General features: G+C 36.6%; 1 protein-coding gene across 2 annotated transcripts in view; it reads right to left on the minus strand.

Moving 5' to 3' along the window:
• Positions 1–21,842, minus strand: part of LOC106879279 (shiftless antiviral inhibitor of ribosomal frameshifting protein homolog) — a 79,560-nt gene that overhangs the window by 9,821 nt on the left and 47,897 nt on the right. The window contains exons 2-5 of one of the 2 annotated variants that reach the window (XM_089354724.1): positions 15,739–16,006; positions 9,270–9,381; positions 3,509–3,549; positions 2,351–2,497 (exon numbers count right to left, since the gene is read on the minus strand). In XM_089354724.1, coding sequence (XP_089210850.1) covers positions 2,351–2,494 — 144 coding nt within the window. In that variant the 5' untranslated portion in view covers positions 2,495–2,497; positions 3,509–3,549; positions 9,270–9,381; positions 15,739–16,006. The remainder of the gene's footprint in view (positions 1–2,350; positions 2,498–3,508; positions 3,550–9,269; positions 9,382–15,738; positions 16,007–21,842) is intronic. The other variant, XM_052968608.2, reaches the window with a different exon arrangement.

Genomic DNA, 21,842 nt, shown 5'->3' on the forward strand with positions numbered 1-21,842 from the left:
ATTCTTGCTTATCAGAAACAGCTAAAATATAACAAACATTAAGTCCACTTTGAAATTCTAAGTTTTCTAAGAGCCACTATCATAGTGTTTTAGTCAATTATCAAGCACAGCATACCTACATCTCACATATATATGGCCTTGCATAGGGAGACTTGATTTTCTTTTTAGAACCAATAGATATTTCAAATTTCAAACCCGAACAGCTTTTGAATTCATTTAACACACATACACTACTATGCAAAACCCCTGCCCACCAACTTCTATATTCATGTGTAAGAGTTGCATAATGTAGTTTTATAAGCAATATTCTTTTGAAGAAATATGCAACTCAATGCAAATCTCCTCCATAAAAATCTCTTTCCATTCCCCTAGGTTCATCACTATACAGATATACATGCCAGTGTGAAAGTACCTTTAACAAAGCCATGAGTCTGAAGCTTTGAAGCATCTCCAGTCACTTCAAACTACCAAGGCCATTGATACTCTCAATGCTGCTTTCATCACCCTCAAACAAGAAGCCTCAGGGTTAACTCTTTAATCTCTGTTTTTAATCAATAGAAATATATCCTGATCTTCTGAAGCATGCTACAATATATTCCATTCCCAAAAAGTAATGTACCTAATATCTTTTTATACTCACATCCAAAACTCAAAGTTCATGGAAATAATCTTTAACAAATCTGAATCTCTCTCATTACTCATCACCAGTTCATTTTTTTTTTTTTTTTTTTGTGAACCCAGAGCAACAGACCTACTCTCCTATGTAAATCATCACTGAACACTCATCCTCAAAAATTTGGTAAAGTCGGTCTTGTTATCCTCAATATCAACAAAACTTTAAAATGTGATGGGCAAATCTGGAAAAACTCAAAACTGTCCATTCATGGATTTCCCCCATTTCTTGTTTCTTGAATTATTATTGGCCTCTTGTCATATTGCACCATTGCAGTGTGCCCTGACAGAGCTCTCTCTGCTTCATATTTTATCAACTCTGATGTTCCCCATGGTTTAGCTCCTATCAAGTGTCATTAACAGTCTGTCTGTGCAAATAATAACTATTATTCCTTCCCAACCTTCCATATGCAATCAAGACACTTTATGCCAATTCTACAATGATTCCATGAACAAAGACTTTAAAAATATGTTCCACTGAGTTCATGACAATCTTGTCTCTTTCAGCAGTAAGTTACAATCACTATAAATATCTGCCACCTCCTAAACCCAAACAGTATGTAACCAGAGGCCTCAAGGTCACTACAAATGTTAGGCTTCAGCATCATTGAAAATCTCTTTTGGCAAGCACACATCTTCATAATAGGCAAAACTGCTTCACAGAGACAAACTTACCTTTTCAGAGCCAAAAAAATTAATTCCCAACTACTACTAACTCTCTGCAAAGCCTAGGTGAAGTCCACAATGGTGTACTGTCCCCATATCTGTGCTGCCACTTCAAACTCAGACATCTTAGACAGCATTTAACGAAAGATCATCCAACATACCTCAACTTCTGTCCTACTTCTGGATGTGCTGTCTCTTCCCTCAGTCTTTTCAATCACTACTACAGAGGCTTGTAATCTTTAGAACTGGATGATCTCATGCCACTTCCACTCAGGCAACTTTCACTCAAACCCTGCACTAATCACTATGTTCAGTCCTTCCTCTTCCAGAAAATCGGCCCTCTGAAATATGCTTTCCTTGCACATGTTTTTTCAGCAGTTGTTACCTTAAACAGCTCAAGATGAAGTTAACCATATCAACATTCCTAGTGCCAGAGGTCCCATGAAGGCTATAGACCCAGTTCCTTCTTCCAGACTAAATTAGTAAAAAATCAGTCACAATGGCTAATGTAAAGGTCAACCCTAGTATAGAGATAACACAAGATGGAGTTGAATTCAGTCTTGTGTGACATTAAAACACTCATGCTGCCACCAAGAAACAGCACCCACTTAAAAGACAGATAGACCAGGCCATTTAGAGTTCAGTCTTTTGATACTTCAGCTGATTGATTGTTTGATATCCTATTGCAGTTCCACACTGGCATTGAACATGTCAAACATTTTCCAATAGCAACAACAACAACTACTACACTACTACTGTTGCTGCCATCACCATTATTCTTGTTACTGCTGCCACTGCAGCTGTTGACAACATCTTCAACAACAACAAGAGAGTATGTTCGTGTGTGATTTTATCTAAACTATTGACTGCATAAGTGAAACAAAATAACCTGCCACCAGGAACTGAAAACATATTGAAGTCTCAAATTATAAAGAATTTTGGCCTTTTCAGTGCTCATCAGACAGGTAGGTAAAATATAACTATAAAACAGATTAAGATATGTAAAACTCACAGGTTTTCTCCTTGGGGTGACACGCCACCACATATTATTACAAGGAGGGCACGTAAACTGACGAATAGCTAAGCCAATGTAGTTTTGTTTAGCCTCTTCCACTAATTTATCATTATTCCTGATGTAGTTCAGTTTAGCAACCATGTCCTGAAAAATTAACAATTTTTATTTTAAAAAATCAAAAATTTTGAATAATTAGAAAAAAAAAAAAAAAAGTAAAACATAAATGAAAAATATGCTAATTGAAAGTGTCATTTGAACACCACCACCCTTATAAGACTTAATTTCTTTCTCCACCTCACAGATCAGTTCACCTGCACCACCAGAAATCTCATCAATTGAATTAAATACTGACTAAGCAATCTTCTATATGTAGGAAAGACTGGGCAGAGATTAGCCAATAGGTTTAATAAGCATCATTAAAATGTTTGACTAGACAGCACAACAGTTTTTATTATCCAGGCAAACTGAGATAGGAAGAGTTATGTGAGTTAGTCAAATACCGTATTATAGTTAGAGAGATGATTGAATTTATAACCATGAGGTTAGTTTGTCTGAAGTTGGGGGAAAATTATTAGGTCAGAAACAAGAATACATGGGTACTGCTGGGAAAGAATGTTGGAACATTTTTTTTACAGACTCAATTTTGTCTTTTCCATTTCCATTTCTTTAATTTGAGTAATATAACTTCTGATTAATGCTTTGAGACTAATTAAAGTTTCTTATCCGAGAAGTGTTATGTACTACAAAGTTTTAGGTCACAAAATGCTGCAGAGTAAGGAAAGTTTTTAAAATAGGTTAGCCTGAATTTAATACATAAAATAAGGTAAGGAGGGTGGAGTAGGATTTATGTATGAAAAATTCATATTTCAGTAGAAGAAATCAGAAGATTAATGAAAACAAGAAAGAAGTAATGAAAGAAGTAAATGTAAATTATAACTTTTAATTAAAAATAAAATAAATACATTTCAATTAACATTGTCAAAATACTACTGTCATGTTCAAGATTTAGTCCACAGCACTGAAGAGAATATCATTTGAGATACATTTATAGACAACATTCTAAGCATAAAATAGAAAAAGCAAGAAAAAAATTTTGTGTTCATTTATGAACCCTTAGAAACAAACTAATTCTAAAATAGATTAATGTTTACTTACAGCATCTTCTGTTAAAACACGGCATAATTCCTGGGTATCAGCTAAAAGAAAATATTCATAGTTTAATTTTGTGGATAAAGAGAATTAATGATGGGAAAACAACTCACAAACAATTAACAAGATAACTTTAATCTAAATGACATGAAAAATGTGTTAGAAAGTATATTTGACTATTAAAACATAATGAGGTTTCTCCATATCTTATCTCAACAATACAAACTGTGCACTGCATGGACTACTTTTCAAAACCATACTAAAATTCCAGAGGATGTATCATCAAAGAATTATAGACTAAAATATATAGATATACCACAGAGTTTTGAAAAAAAATCTTTAATAGCTACTATAATACATGAGTTTAATGTACAAAAATTATAAATCCCAATTGCTTTAAAAGAATAACTTTCCTAAGAAAACAGCAAGTTAAGTAGACAGGAATTTAATACAGTAAAAGAAAAATGTTTTCTTTTAGAATCAATATCAACATAACCGAGAATATGCAGAAACCAATTTCTACATTATTTACATTATTTATATTTGACAGATATTTGTCCTCATCTTGTTTGTTGTTAACACAACATTTCAGCTGATATACCCTCCAGCCTTCATCAGGTGTCTTGGGGAAATTTTGAACCTGAGTTCTCATTCCTAAGGTATTTTTCGATGTTATTATTATTACTATTAAGGTCACTGTCTGGAATCGAACTCGGAATCTTAGGGTTAGTAGCCCGTGCTCTTAACCACTACGCCATATGCGTTAACAAACAAGATGAGGACAAATATCCATCAAATATAAATAATGTACATAATTCCTCATCTCTTAAATATAGAACTGTATTACCAATTTTCTGTTATCAAGGCACTGATCTAACACCATTTTTAAGCCCCAAGACTTATTTAATATTTTAGATATTTCCTGATCAAAAGTAATACAAAATAAGTATATTTGTAACAACCACTAGTGACTGAATTCATAGAAGAGCTTCTTGAATAACTGGTGAATCTTAACTTACCATGCTTTCTATCCAACTACTTGCTTAACTATGTTTTTGTGTCTCATTCATTACTCCTCTGAATCTTAACTGTATCATCACAACCATAATCAATGTTAAGTATAAACAGTCTTTCGTCATTTTTCTATATCACTTCTTGTAAGGTTTCAGGTCATGTAGAGACCTTTCATTTTGTTAATGAGATTTCTTTTCTCTCAGAGTGTTTAGTATCTCATATAGGATGCAAATCATCCGAAAAATTAGATATTAATAAAGGCTGTAAAATGGTTGAAGAACCTGTTGTTGTAGTGTAGTCTTGGTCAGTGAGGGTTAAGCAGAGCTATGGCACAAAATAGATTCAGCTGATCATTGATGCAATCCAATGACCAGCATTCCCAATTTTCCATGCTACTGTCAGGTTGAGGTCCATACTGGGCACTCTGACATGCATTCATTTATTATGTAGTTCTGGGGAATGAAGTGTGGCAGAATGAACTTCACATAGCTATCCTCATCCATTTGTACCACATGACCATACCAGCGCAGTTGTTTCTCTTGCACACCACATCTGATGCTTCTTAGATCCAACTTTTCTCTCAAGGCACTTACACTCTGTCAAGTATGCACACTTACATTACACATCTACTGGAGCATACTGGCTTCATTCCTTGCAAGCTTACGCATGTCCTCAGCAGTCACGGCCCATGTTTCACTGCCATGTGGCATGGCTGTTCATACACATGCGTCATACAGTCTGCCTTTTACTCTGAGCGAGAAGCCCTTTGTCACCAGCAGAGGTAAGAGCTCTCTGAACTTTGCCCAGGCAATTCTTATTCTAGCAGCTACACTTTCAGCGCACCCTCCACTGCTACTTATTTGGTCACCTAGGTAACAGAAGCTATTAACTTCTGGAATGTGGCAGAAGTTGTTCTCTGCACATTTTCAATGTTTATTGCTCCTGAGCATCTGCCACACACAAAAGCTATCTTCTTAGTTAGTCTTCCTTTGATATTGCTGCACCTCTCATGTGTCCATAGCTTACACTGGGTACATCTTATAGAGTTTCTACCTATGCCTTATCTACAGATCGAGCAGGGCCATCTACCTGAAGGGGTTTGTGATTTGTCTACCTTCTTACTTATTAGGACTTTGGTCTTAGCTAGGTTGCCTCTAAGGCCCTTCGATTCTAATCGTTGCTTCCACACCTGAAACTTCTCCTCCACATATTTTACACCATAGCGAAGACACGATACGATATAGGTAAAGAAATTTGAAAAGAAAATACGAAACCGGTTATTTCTCCAAAAACAATGTTACTATATTCTTTACTCTTTTACTTGTTTCAGTCATTTGACTGCAGCCATGCTGGAGCACCACCTTTAGTCGAGAAAATGGACCCCAGGACTTATTCTTTGTAAGCCTAGTACTTATTCTATAGATCTCTTTTTGCCGAAGTGCTAAGTTATGGGGATGTAAACACACCAGCATCAGTTGTCAAGCGATGGTGGGGGGACAAACACAGACACACAAACACACACACATATATATATATATATATATATATATATATATATACACACACACACACACACATATATATGACAGGCTTCTTTCAGTTTCCGTCTACCAAATCTACTCACAAGACCGTTAGTTGAAAGGACCAATGAAACAAAACCATTTTCAAATGGGTATCCATTAAACTAATTCTATATGTTTGCTTATAATCTTATTCTTGTTCCATTTTAAACAAAACTGTCCAATGAACGGGAACGTGAAACTCTGAGTAGCAGTTTTTGTGATATTTTAGCTGCTTTTTAATAAAGCATATTACTCTACGTCTGGTAATAGAGTACTATTTTTTCCACCTTGTTTCGCATTTATGTGCTTACTCTGGTATACATCTGCATATACATATATATACACACATATATGTATGTACATATACATACATACATATATGTATACACATATATATACATACATATACATACGTATACATATATATATACACACATATATATACATACATACACACAAATACATACATACACACACACACTTAGACATACATACATTATATATATATATATATATATATATATATATATATATATATATATATGTCCTCCTGGGGCTAAAAGCAACAGTAACATCCACCCCTAGGGGTCAGCCACACTTAAGTGGCAATATACTACACTTTATCGTGCAGTTACTGTTAATACTTCATTTAGAGAATTAACACACACATATATATATATATATATATATATATATATATATATATATATTTATATATACTACACATACATGTATATATATGAGTACTGAAACTAATAAAAGTGAAACTATTTATAACTGTTATTCTCTCGGAGGTTTCGCTTTTATTCTTTGAGTATTGAGACGCAATACAGAACCAGTGCCAATGTTGCATTGTTTTAATCCCCCAAAAATTACATGTTGACACTCTTAGGGTCTCATAGTATTGCCATGTAAAATTTGATTTGATTTGATTTGGTTGGGTCGTTTGAGAATGCATTGGGAACAGACAGAGATACAAAGGATTATATATATATATATATATATATATATATATATATATATAGATAGATAGATAGATAGATAGATAGATGAGGAGGCAGCAATTAAGTAAGTATGGAACAGTAACATGGATATGATACTCTGGAAGAAACTTGCTCAGATTAGTAAGGAGACTGAAGTGAACTACCTTGACATCATAATCACAGTTGGAACAGAAAATCTGTTCTCACAGATAAACATCTCATTCTATATAAACAAAAGTGTTTGGCACAGAATAAGTTACATAGCTATTGATGTACAAAGACCATAAAAGGGAGATAAGTAAGATATGGAGTATAAAAGCAAAAAGAAGTATGAATAATAAATAACTGGTGCAATGGATATGAAAAAAGGGAATGTGAATAAAAATATAAACCTCACACTAAAATTCACAACTTACACACAGTCCATGAAACAGTCTAACTAGAGACAGTACACATTAACAAAGCGCTATGTAACGAAATAAGCTGATATAAGTTTTATGATCAGATGGAGGAAAAATAAGAGACTTTTGTTAGGTTTATTACATTTACATTATTTTCTGATAGTAATATCACAGAAACAGATTAACAGTAATATAGACTGTTTAGAAGTTGTCAAGAAATGTCAGTTATGTTCAAGAGAAAAAAATGGTTTTTCTGATAAGGGAAAAGTCGTGATTACATGTTAACATCAGTTATCTAATTTTGAACACAGCTGTCAAATGAAAGTTTTGAATTACAGACTAAAAGATAAAGAAATAAATTAAGGAACTTCTGTCAGAAAGTAAGGCAAATATTTAGTCAAAAGCCCTAAACAATCAATTAAAATATTATGTGTGGGTGGTGGTAGTGGTTGCGACAGTGGTGGTAACATTTAATATTGTAAGAGATGGCTTTTGAATGGCATCTTTGAGAGAGGGAAAGATGTAGCACTTGATGGAAATTAGGTCATGATTGAAAAGTTATGAGTAAATAAAACTTTTACAGCCAGCTGGAATGCTTCAACTGGTGTTCACAGAAGACTGATAGCACTATCTATATTTTGATGCTAGATATATACCTAGTTGTTATTTTCAATTGCTGCGGGTGGCACATAAAATACACCATTTTGAGCGTGGCTGTTGCCAGTACCACCTGACTGGCCTTCGTAGGATTTTCGAGCGAGATCGTTGCCAGTGCCCCTGGACTGGCTCTTGTGTGGGTGGCACATAAAATACACCATTTTGAGCGTGGCCATTGCCAGTACCGCCTGACTGGCCTTCGTGCGGGTGACACGTAAAAGCACCCACTACACTCTCTGAGTGGTTGGCGTGAGGAAGGGCATCCAGCTGTAGAAACTCTGCCAAATCAGATTGGAGCCTGGTGTTGCCATCCGGTTTCACCAGTCCTCAGTCAAATCATCCAACCCATGCTAGCATGGAAAGCGGACGTTAAACGATGATGATGATGATGATGTTGTTTAACATTAAGTTGAGCCAGGTCAAGCAGACCTATAATCATAGACATTCCAGCCATGATCATCATACTTTTTAAAGGCAGATATAATGTACCTTAAACTACATTATCCAATATGTCTTTTAGCCACCTTTAACATTATATATGAACAAATTCAGTAAGTTACTAGAAAGGGTAGGATCAGAAACTGAAATGCTGAGTTGTTAGAGTATGATAATAACTCTCTTGATGAGCTCTTACTCAACAACATCCTACTTGAATATTTATTTAAATTATAAAAGTAAAGACTTAATTAATATTAGTTGTGTAAAATAAATTCTAAACATTCATAACAATTGCCTTAAAAGTTTAATCACAACAATGTCTCAATGATGTACATGTGAGTGCTTGTTCATTCACTGTCATATTGATGTGCACATGTAATATTTTTACATTCTCTCTTACTCTGTCATCTAATTCATTATGAATTAATTTAAATATGGAATTACTTGTCTATTTCTTCACTCGTATCATGCCTTACCACCTTAAGAAAAATATAAAAGGGATCATATTAGATAATATGGTCCTAGATATACTAGGGTTGAAGGAGGGATAGGATAATGACAGCTGGGATGTTTTTAATTATAGATCAGTTCAGTCTTGGCTGAACTGGGCTTAAACAGCATCAACACTTCTCATCAGTCTAGAGATGCTTCCAAGAGCCATAAGTACTTTCACATATCGATTGAACTAAATAAATAAATAAGGTATACTTACAGGATAGAATGTAGAACACTGTAGGTCCTTGTTCAAAGTCATTTAACTGCAACAGTTTCTCTACCTCTTCATTGGTAAATCGACCATGGAACAGTTCTCGTAAACGTAGAACCTACAACACAAAAAAAATTGGAGGATGTATGTATGTATTAATATACTCTCTCTTTTACTCTTTTACTTGTTTCAGTCATTTGATTGTGGCCATGCTGGAGCACCGCCTTTAGTCAAGCAAATCAACCCTGGGACTTATTCTCTGTGAGCCCAGTACTTATTCTATCAGTCTCTTTTGCCGAACCACTAAGTTACAGGGACATAAACACACCAGCATCGGTTGTCAAGCAATGCTAGGGGGACAAACACAGACACACACACATATATATACATATATACGACAGGCTTCTTTCAGTTTCTGTGTACCAAATCCACTCACAAGGCTTTGGTCGGCCCGAGGCTATAGTAGAAGACACTTGCCCAAGATGCCACGCAGTGGGACTGAACCCGGAACCATGTGGTTGGTAAGCAAGCTACTTACCACACAGCCACTCCTGCGCCTATATATATATATATTGGTCTAAGGTCTAAAATTCTGACACAAGGCCAGCAATTTTGGGTGGGTAGGTAAGTCAATTACATCGACCCCAGTACCCAAATGATACTTATCTTATTGACCCTGAAAGAATAAAAGGCAAAGTTGACCTTGGTGGAATTTTAACTCAGAAAGTAAAAGCATTTTGCCCAGGATGCTATTGATACTGCCAGCTCACTGCCTTTATATTAATGTGTATACTAAATGGTGATGTTAATGGTAGAGATAGTGAGGCTGGTATAGCGTTAATGGTGATGGAGGTGATGATGTGATAGAGTGATGGTGGAGATGGTGAGTTTCATAAAATTTAAAACAGAGCTTCCTTGAAATTACTCAGTGTGTTTAAACATCTTTAAAAACAAAAACAACTTAAAATATCCTCTTCACTTCCTTTACAATGAGTTAGAGCAATAGAGCATATAGAGGAGCCCTTGACGTTGATACTGTTGATACCACTTTGAAATTTGGAAGGCTATTGTCTGTAGGTAAATCACGGACAATATGGGAGCAAGGTCTAAAATGGTTTGGAATTGAGGAGGTACACATCAGAAGAGGATGAAGAGAAGAGTAATACAAAGGTTACTTTAACTTCAGTTAATAATTTCAAGTACAAAACTTTAACCCTTTACCATTCAGATTACTCTGTCAAATCTAACATTTATTTACTGTTTCCAAAACAATTATGCTATGAGATTTCAATGATGTGAATGCTTATTTTCTTTTTATATTTACTTCTTTATTTCTCACAGGGGGCTAAACATAGAGGGGACAAACAAGGACAGACAAAGGGATTAAGTCGATTACCTCGATCCCCAGTGCATAATTGGTACTTATTTAATTGACTCCGAAAGGATGAAAGGCAAAGTCAACCTCGGCGGAATTTTTTTGATATTGTAGGGTAGGTATGAGAGGCTGGATCTAGCTGGTTTAAACATAAAACAGGTAGAATGTGGCCAGTTTAATCCTTTAGCATTTAAACTAACCATCACTGACTAAAATAATCTACCAATTTTATCTTCAAACTAGCCAGATCTGGCCTCTCACATTTACCTTACAATATTATTCTAAAAATAAACAATCACATCATTGAATTCTCAAAGCTATGACATGATGCATAAATAATGTAAAACAATGTGAATAAATAAGCATTACATTTGACAGAGAAATCGGAATGGTAAGAGATTAAATGCTTTAGAGTTAAAGATGGAATGTCTGTAATAAGATAGAATACTTATATCTAGAAAATTGATCAGATCCTGACGCCTGTCTCAAAATGACACAGTTAGACATCTAATATTGTCACATCTAATGAGATCAAAGCTTGATAGACTGCTTCTATCTGAAAATTATGAGATAGATGGGTTCTCTCAATAATATCAAGCAAAACCTCAAGAGTGAAACACTTTAATAGCCTAATGTATATCTTTCAACTCCTATGAAATATAGTAAGAAAAGTGAGATAGCTATCTTATCTTATAAGAGACATTAAAAATATAAACTGTATCCTTTAAGCAAACTAGTCTAAAAAAGCAAATTGCAAAGAGATTAATTTTAAAATAAACAATATAAGAATATCTAGTACAACATATAAAAATTTCTTATATAGACACAAGGCTACATATTTTGGAGGAGAGTAGGGATCATAATCATCATCACAACAACAACAATGTCCACTTTTCCATGCTTGCATGGGTTGGATGGAGTTTATTGAGGCAGATTTTCTACAGCCAGATGCACTCCCTATCACCAATCCTTACCTGTTTCCAAGTAAAGTCATATTTCTTCATAGCCAGACATATTCTCACAGAATAATGGAAATGAATGGCACTGTTTCTATGACAATGATAATCATTTTACAACTATCACGTGATGTCAAGAGAAGGAGAAACACACAAACACACACACACACACACACATATATATACACATAGTTAATGATTAAATCCTAAACGCGACTGGTACTTTATTTTATCAAGCTCAGAAAGATGAAAGTTAAAGTTGTGCTTCATGGGATTTGAACTACAATGTATGTTATCTCAAGCTTTAATGATTCTACAAATATACAACATTATACAATAAATACTATATTATACTGTAGTCAAATGTTAAACAAATAAACAGCAGTGCTCCAGCATGGCTGAAGCTTCAAGCTGAAACTGATAAAAGTAGGAAGCAGAAAAATTAATGTTTGAGCCAATAAAATAGACAACACAGAAACGTATATACATAATATTCAGATCAGATTGATAAAACAGGAAGGAAAAAAACAACACTGAAATTTTATTAAGGAAGCTGTTGTAAACATAGGTTTGGGATAATATAAAATAATAATGATAATGAAATTATAAGTGTAGAGTTGTAGTGCTCAGGTGCACTACAACTCATCAAAGGTGCATGTATAGTACCTTTGTCAGGAAAGTGAATAGTGTATGAGACATGATATACATGTGTGTATGCATATGGAGCAGGGGGGTTGATATCAGGTGTAGTGTAGTGTTGGCGAATTTCAGGAAGCATGGAGTTTTTAAAGGATGCAGTGTCTTGGCAACTAACAACTGTTCCATGTTTCAGCAACTCTGAATGTGAAAAAAATGTTTCCAAAAGACATGGGAGCTGTGCTGTTTTCTGACTTTGTAGGTATGCCCATGTGTGTTAGACACATGGGCATACCTACAAAGTCAGAAAACAGCACAGCTCCCATGTCTTTCGGAAACATTTTTTCACATGGAGCTCAAGAAGGTGCTCAAGGTGGTTGTTAGCACAAAAGATAAGAAAGCTTATCCAGAAATGACTTAGAAGTTCAACTCTTTAAATACAAACAACTACCACAAAAAAAAAAAAAAATGAAGATAAAGTAAAATCCATCAATGAAGAGATCAACCAAGAAATTAGCAAAATGACCCAAGGCCCCGATCAAGAGAAGATCTCCAAACTATGGAAAGAGGATTGTGATAAAGAAGAACTGAAATCCCTCCAACGCTGAGAGAAAAGCGCCTCTTGGTTCTCAAACTATGAAACGATCTTTCAAACAGAGCACGCTTCCAACAACCCTTTTCTCAAAATAAGAAAATTAAAACAACACTCAAACACTGATTCACATCTATCTAGAAAACGGAACCATCACCCCTACCAAAAAAAGAATACAGGACCCAACCCTAACTTTGTAAGCCACCAGCGATACAATATCGGGAGTACACCAACTTCAAACAGAGAAAGGAAAAATCACTACCCGCAGGATAGACATTGCAACCTCCTCCCCGCACAAGGAGTTACCAATGAAATTTTCATTCCAACAATCTACTAAACAACCATGCACAACAAACCCGCACATGCAATAATTACCAACGACGCCACCCCCCTAAAACACCATATCAGAACATGGAATATCGAGACACACCTTTCAATACCGTTCCAAGAACCTGTACCATAAATCACAACACAGCACCCTGCAACAATAAGGAACAACTACATAACAGCTACCGTCCCAACCACCACAATAATTTTTTAGACCAATACGCAAACACAGAGACATGAGATAGCACCAAACAGGCAGGAGGAACCAAAAGTGATAAAAATTATCAATCTAATTCACAAAGAACTAACTGCAAACCAAATCAATATACTCTCCAAAGGGCTCAAGTTTACACCCAGCCCACGACGCCCCAACTACAATGAAATGAAAGAAGACATCGTGGAATTCTGTAGAAAATTATGACTTGCTGAGGAGCTATACAACAAATACAACAAGGATGAATCACTGGTTCGAAATAGAAGTAACTACACCCCCTCAAAAGGTAAGAACAAAACTCTTGATCATTTCTGTGAACACATCTCGAATTACCTATATCAACATATGCACAAACCAAACTTCAGTAAAAAAGAATGGGCTGAGTTGAACAAATTAAAAGACGACAAAACAATAACAGACATAATAATCAAAGTCCCTACTCCTAATTAGCTCAAATTGAGACCTATAATAGCAGATCCCGCATGTGAAACCCACCACCTCAGTAACTTTTTAGATACCCTCTTAAAACCATTCCTCAAGCTTGTCAAAAGCTACATAAGGAATGACCTGAATATGCTCAATCACCTTCCTGAAACAATAAACAAAAAACACCCTACTAGTATCCTTCGATGTAGTCAACCTCTATTCCAATATCCCCCACAACCTAGGAATAGAGGCAATTCAATTCTGGTGAGAGAATTATGCCAACGAACTCCCACATCACATCAAAAAAGAATTCATGATAGAAGAGCTAAAATTTATCTTCAAAGACAACTTCTATTGACAAAAATTAGGGACTGCAATGGGTACGAGAATGGTCCCCTCCTTTGCTAACCTAGTCATTAGATATCTAGAAAAATACGGCAGCTCATTCTGCCTCTACATGGAAAATAACTGGAAGAAATATCTGGATGACTGTTTCACTCTTTGGCATGAAAGTATAGAGAGACTTAAAGAATTTCAAGCACTTATAAATGGACTTGACGTAAACATTCAATTTACGATGGAATATAGCCATCAACAACTTCCCTTCCTCACCATCCTCATTAAGAAATCTAACGTAATAGAAACAAATATATACTATAAGCCCACGAACTCCAAGCAATATCTACCATTCAACTCATGCCACCCCAGACACGCCAGAATGAATATCCCTTTCAACCTAGCAAAAAGGATCTGTACTATAGTTTCTAATGCAAGCACCAGGGACACACAACTACATGAACTAAAAGATACACTCATCACCAAGAACTACCCACCTTCACTAATGGACATATGCTTTCAACGTGCCCTACAACACAACATCCCAAATTAGAGAAGGATTTACGACTAAAAGGCCTACCATACATCTCCACGTACAACCCTCTTAACAATAAAGCCACCTTCATCCTTCAAAACATTCCCCCGCTAAAAAAGGACCACAGAATGAACTTAATCCTCCAAACACACCATCATAAAAAGCAAGAGACAGCCCAAATCTATGAAAAGTGTCCTAACACAAGCCTGAATACGCTCAACAACAACACTGAAGCCATCAGTAAAAAAATGCAGAAGACCCAACTGTGGGATATGTGTCAATTTAATTGAGGGATCAGAGTTCTCCTTCAAACAGGGACAACGTTTTACAGTGAAAAGCAGCTTCACATGTGTTTCGGAGAACCTGATATACACACTAACTTGCTCTGGGTGTCAAGAGCAATACATAGGCCAAACAAAAGACAGTCTACGTAAAAGGATGGCTCTGCACAAATCCCAGATCAAAATTAAAAAAAAACAGAAAAATAGCATTCAGCCAATAACAAAGATCCAAGCTTCAGAATTTTTCCCCTCTATCAATTCAGGGATGATACAACCTGTAGCCAACGAATTAGTAAAGAGCCTTTCTTTATCACAGAATACAGACCCTTTTGAACACATCTACAACAAATGACATATCCACCACAACCTTAGAATAACACACACAAGTATTAAAAATGATACATTCAAAAGAGATACCCAAGAATTCATTAAAAAACAGTCCCACTCACTGCTATAATCCACAATGAGCCACTTTTATGTCACTTGACCATTTAACATCCTACTACTATCATACCATCTCCCACATTCTTCTTTTATTATTCTTTCTGTTCTTCTCCTTCTTCGTCTTCTTCTTCTCCACCACCTCCTTTCTTACTTTACTACTACTGCTGTCTAGAATAACACCTACACAAATATTATAAACAATACATTCAAAGAAAAGTGAATCACAGGATTAACTAATATAAAATGAAACAAACTGATGTTTAAGAAATAGATTCGAGAGTGAAAATACCTATGATCAATGTAGATTGTAGTCTTATTGACTAGTTATAGATTATATGATGTATGAAGATTACTTGGATTGGATTGGATTGCCTATGTTCACTCCCCTGTAGGATGCAGGCCTCAGCATGTCTTCTCCACCAACCATGGTCTGATGTGCACAGTGGCCCGGGAACAAAATTTGCTTAGGGGGTGCAAACTCAGTTTCAAAATTTAGCACTACTGGAGAAGTGTGGATCCGAGTTCTGGGAGTATGCATGTCACAAATTTGCGCATGTGCCAGTGTTAGTCGTAAGTAGTCAAATTTAGCACACAGGTAAAACACGAGGGTGGGTTATCCATCTAATATAAGAAGAAAATTGCAGATTAATTGAATAAAAACATGAAAAATAACAAAATAACATTTCATTGAAAAGTAAACCATTCTGAAAGATAGTTCAGAATGTTTTCAAAACATTCATCTCCAGCTTTTCCCATATTTTATTAAGGGTTAGGGATTAGGGTTAGGGTTTAAAGTTAGGGGAGGTGAATGTTTTTTCAGTATTCAATGATTATTTTTCACTTTTATATTCAACTTATCTGCAATTTTCTTTTTGTATTACATGGATAACCTCGCTCCTTTTACAGCAAGTAGCACGCGTCCGAACATTCAAATGTCAGTTTACCAAGAAAGAAATAATGAAGCTATAAGTAGTGTTAAAATGGAAGTAAGCCGAGTTTTTGCATCACTCCATAATTCAAACATATATGAAAAAAACTGTATCAACATATTCCAAAAGTTTTCCTACGCTCACATGTTTTGTTAATGAAACGTTTCATGAGGATGTGCAAAGTGTTTTCATCGTATATTTTTTTATGTACATGCATTATGGTACAATATGTAAGACGGTGCTGTGTGATTGTGGTATGGAGCCAGGTCTTCAAACGGCGAAGTGCACTGAATGTTCTTTCACTTGATGCAACAGATACAGGTGAAGACAAGACAAGCTGCATTAACGCCAACACTTGTAGCATACTAGAAAATAGCATCAGATGCTCTCCATTTTTCAACTATGTCATTAAATGATTTAGGCAAATTTTCCCTTTCCGTCCATAGGCCAGCAAGAAGTTTGATTTGAGATGACAGTAAGAGTAAATCAAAAGAGGCAGGTAGAAGCAGGTGCATTTTCAAAGTTAAATACTCCACATTTGACTGCTGACAATAGCAACTCCTCTTGCTCAGAGCATACACGTATTCCCTGTTGCTGAAACCGGTGAGTCAATTCATTTTCGATGACAGCCACTATAGAGAAAAATTGCCAACGCCAGTCATCGGTGACAGAAAGAGCAGCTTCTTCAGTAGTTGTTGTGTGCCAAAAGCGCAGTGATGTATTTTTAGATCGCGAAATGTTGGGCATTTTCACCAAGTCAGAAGAGGATACTTCATCAAAATATTTTTCAAAAACCTTCTCACTTCTCATTTTTGAAAGAGAGTTTTTCAACTTTTCAATCAATTTCAAGCAATCACCGGCTGTCGTGCTTGGACGCTGTAAGCTACGTGCCACTGGCTCACATACCCCAAATATATCCCCAGCGATTTTAATGCCGAACAAAATGGAAGCTTTGCCAGATTGCTTTAGCAGCCCTTTAACAGTAGCCTTTGTTGTTGCTCTTAACGAGAAGTCATTAAGAAAGTCAAGCAAAACAATTTTGAATATTCTTATAATTGTTTTCTGCTTGTTTCAGTGCTGTTGCTCTAATGCACCACCGAATTGGACACACTGCTTGCAACACAAAGATTTGTCCATTGTGTTTTTCTTTTTGGTGACTCTTTTACAAGAATGGCGCATTGATGAACAAAGTTCAGTGCATCAGCTACAAAGGTAACCTTAAAACTAACTTCTTGGAGGACAAGGTCTAGAGAGTGGTTTCCACAGTGTACAAAATATGTACCTGGGAACAAATTTTTCAATTGCATTTGTACACCTGAAATGTTTCCACTCATGGTACTTGCACCATCAAATGAAAAACAGCATAACTTTGAGCCAAGTGAAATGTTTAGGTGACAAAAAACATCTAGAATAATCTTAGTCAGTGTCTTCGAAGGGCAGTCAGGGGGATTATAAAAACCTAGAAAATCCTCATTGACATTCAGGTCTTCAGAAACGTACCGGACAGTGATTTTTTTTTATAGAATCCCACGTTTTAGGCTATGGAGATTCCGATTCTGAAAAAAAATTTTCAAAAATCTCAATTTCAAAATTTCGATCGCCCCCCCCCCCCCCGGTTTTTATATAGATCCACAGGGTAAATCTAACCCTAACACTAACCCTAACCCTGACCCTAACACTAGTTTTGTGAGATTTGGCTGTTATTTCTAGCATGTAAATAGCCTGCTTGGTGGGGGGGGGGGGGGGTTGAAATTTTTCAAACAATTTTTTTCAGAATCGGAATCTCCATAGCCTAAAACGTGGGATTCCGTAAAAAAAAAAAAAGGCACTATCATGCTATTAGCTGTCAGAAGTGAAAGTGCTCACTGCTAGTGAAGTATCTGTCTGTCTGCCTGCATGCCTGTTGCTGGCCTGTCGATTCTTTGGCGACTGACAGCTAATACCATGACTGGCCGGAGCGAGCTATATGTCTGTCTGTCTCTCTCTCTCTCTATCTATCTATTACTCGAAAGTTCGCGCGTCCGCGCTAGCTAGTCGTGAGTGGTCGATCCTATTATTTTAAAACTTCAAACTTCATTTGTTTTCTATTTTGATAAATTCTCTCTGTTGAAAATTATATTTTTATATTTTAAATAATTTGCAATTTCAGAAAATATGTTTTTATATTAAATTTGTGTTTTCTACTCACGACTAGCTAGCGCGGACGCGCGAACTTTCGAGTAATAGATAGATATCTTTTTATTATAGCCACACAGGGCTAAATACAGAAAATGGACAAATTACAAAGTAGAGCTTTGGGGGGGGGGGGTGATTTGGATCAAAAGGGATCGCGGGAAGAAAAAAAAAAAAAAAAAACGTGGGGGGGGGGGGGCGATCAATAGGGATCGTGTATCACAGTCGATGTAAAAAAACGGGGAACAGATTAGGTTTATCCGTGGAGAGAAAAGCCTACGGAAAAGACCACGGTCACCTCAGGCTTTTTTTTTTAAAGGTACATGAAAGTAAGTACCTTCTCTCTTTTTGTGTCTTTTTGTTACAAGTCTATGCTTAAAATGGTGTCGTCTTTCATTCTTACCATTCTTGCCACATTTACCCATTTTTTATTGAAACTTTCATTCGACAACACCTTCCTCTCTATCCTCATCCTCCTTTTCAAGTGGTACTTGAAAAAGTTGACGAGGGATTGACCAGAGAGGAAAGTGTTTGTTTGTAGACCTTTCAAACGCGTCCACCACACGCATTCTTTTGCCATAGCTATCAGTGTTACAAAAAACGTTTTTCCTTCCCGTTTAAAGGAAGGTGGCGGAACAATATTCACGATAGACTCGGCTGATAAGTGGGCTCGTCCCACACGCGACAACAGCCGTTCGACGAAGGTCCACAGCTCTGAAATATCTGGACACTGCACGAGTGCGTGCAAAACGGTTTCGTCGCTCTGACCGCATCTCGGGCAGGTCGGTCCGGTGGTTTTCGAACCGTGTCTGTAGATCTTCTCTCGAACTGGTAGTGCGTCTCGATAGCATTGCCAAGCCTGGCACCGCGAGTGTCGCCAAGCTCTACAACAGCTCTGCCGTCCGGGATCAAACTTGTGCAACTTCCAAACGACCAATGCGTTCTATAGAGGACTAGTGGAGGGGAGGTCTGACGACACTCTCGGGGCAAACCTGGGTGTCGACGAGAAATTCTTAACCCGCCTTTTCAAGACGACGTTCGGGCCGGGGCCTATGGATAATTTCCATAGATAGATAGAGAGACAGACAGACAGACATATAGCTCGCTCCGGCCAGTCATGGTATTAGCTGTCAGTAGCCAAAGAATCGACAGGCATGCAGGCAGACAGACAGATACTTCACTAGCAGGCAGTGAGCACTTTCACTTCTGACAGCCAATAGCATGATAGTGCCAAAAAAAATAATAATAAATAAGGGGGGAAAGGTTCAGATTACATATAGTCCGTCTAAGGCCACTGAATTGTAACGAAAGAGCTCTGGTCGAACAAAAACCTGAAAAACAAATAGCGAACATCACATAAATGGTGCTTGTGTTTTTATTGGCAAAACCAGCAACATGGCCTCCCATCCAATATGCTTCAAAACACGATAGGCCATACTAAAGTACCGTCTTTTATTTGAAGAAATCAACGCCAGGAATTATTCTTTGGAAGCCTCGTATTAATTCTATCGGCTCTTTTTCGAACCGCCAAGTTACAGGGGCATAATCGCATCAACATTAGTTATCAGGCGATGGTGGGGTGACATACAGACACACAAATACATACATTCGTATGTATATGCATGCGTGTATGTGTGCTTGCATATGTACCTACCTACCTCTCTCTCTCTCTCTGTATATATATATATATATATATACACACATTGTGATAATATACAGTAAAACTATATAACCGGAGAGCTTACTCTACAAGTAGAGAAGTGGGTAAATATAAATAGACCTCGTAACGATACCAGCTACCAAATGGTTTCACGGCGAACTGGGGCCCCAAGTGACCTTTGTAAAGTCATTGGGGAGAATCCTGAGCCGATTATCGAGGTCTATTTATATTTATATATATATCGTATATTTATAAAGAGGGCAAATTTAGCCATTTTTCCGTAGATTGAAAAAAAAAGATGAACAACTTTAATTGATTTCCGAACATTAATGGGTTCTCATCAGAGGCGTAGTGGTTCAAACAAGAAAAATAGAACTTATGTTGAGTCAGTCTCAATAAGTATAGATTTATTCATCAGAGAAAGTCACATAGTGACTGAAGGTTCGAGAGTTTCGTGCAGAGGCACTTATCAAACTAATTAAATCAACGTTTTCTATATAAAACGAAAAAGCAGGACACTATCGGAAACAGATATGACGCAGATACTATTTTATATATAGGCAGGAAGACATTTGGTTAATAATATAAGGTATTCTGCCTAAACTACGTCTTTAAGATATGATTTGTTAGTAGTAACGCCAAAAGGAAACTATTTCCTAAGGAACTCAAAAGAAGGATAAAAAGAGCAGATAGAGAGGAATAAAGACAAAAAGGAAAGTAAAGATTGAATGAAAAGGTGAATCAAGACTAAAGTTGGAGTTGAAAAAAAAGGCACTTACCCAGGCAGTGGTCAAGCAAATAATGGTCGTTTTGTATTGAAAGAATTCTGAAGGGGCTTTATTTTTAGACTGGGGTCAAACGGTCGAATCCATTCAACCATATTTTAAGTCTTTAGCAACACTAATTACAAAGAATTTGGGAGTGGTACTAAAAGATGGAGAGAAGTATTGACAGGCAGAAACTGGGTGGGAGCTGTCTTCAATAATTCAAGTAATCCTATATATTCAAAATTAACCATACATGCTGGTTTTGTTGTTGTTATTGTTGCTGCTACTGTTGTTATTGTCACTTACTTTTTTGTGTTTTGACGCTACTTGCCTTCAGAACTCCCTAGGGAATTTTATGCTAGCTTCATCACTTTTATTTATGTTTTTCTTTGTTTTGAAACGAGATCGAACTTCAGCATTTTATAGCGATAGATTTTAGACACTTTTTTTCTGCAACTGGTAAGATTATGTAGGGGGTGCAAATTTTGATCTTGCACCCCCTGAAAATTTTAGGGGGTGCAGGTGCACCCCCTGTTCCCAGGCCCTTGGATGTGCAGGCCATAAATTTAAGCTTCAGACTACTGGCTTGATGAGCCTACTCTGGCACACTGGCTCAACATGTCCTGGCAGATGGGTGCAATTTTTATACTCTTACCCAGTAGTTAAGTCAATTACATCAATCCCTGTGTTCAAGTGGTACTTATTCTATCAACTCCAAAAGGATGCAAGGCAAAGTTGGCCTCAGCAAAATTTTGAATTTAGAACAAGAGAACAAGTGAAATACCACCAAGCATTTTGCCTGGCATGCTAATGATTTTGCCAGCTCACCGCCTTATGAAGATTACTTATCAAATATTAATCACTTGATTAGCTAAGACCTCTTGCTTCTAATAATGTTTTAATATCCTGGCTTTGAAAATACAACTGAA

The sequence above is a fragment of the Octopus bimaculoides genome, chromosome 1, assembly GCF_046866305.1.
Source record: "Octopus bimaculoides isolate indiv1 chromosome 1, ASM4686630v1, whole genome shotgun sequence".
Classification (NCBI taxonomy): Eukaryota; Metazoa; Mollusca; class Cephalopoda; order Octopoda; family Octopodidae; genus Octopus; species Octopus bimaculoides.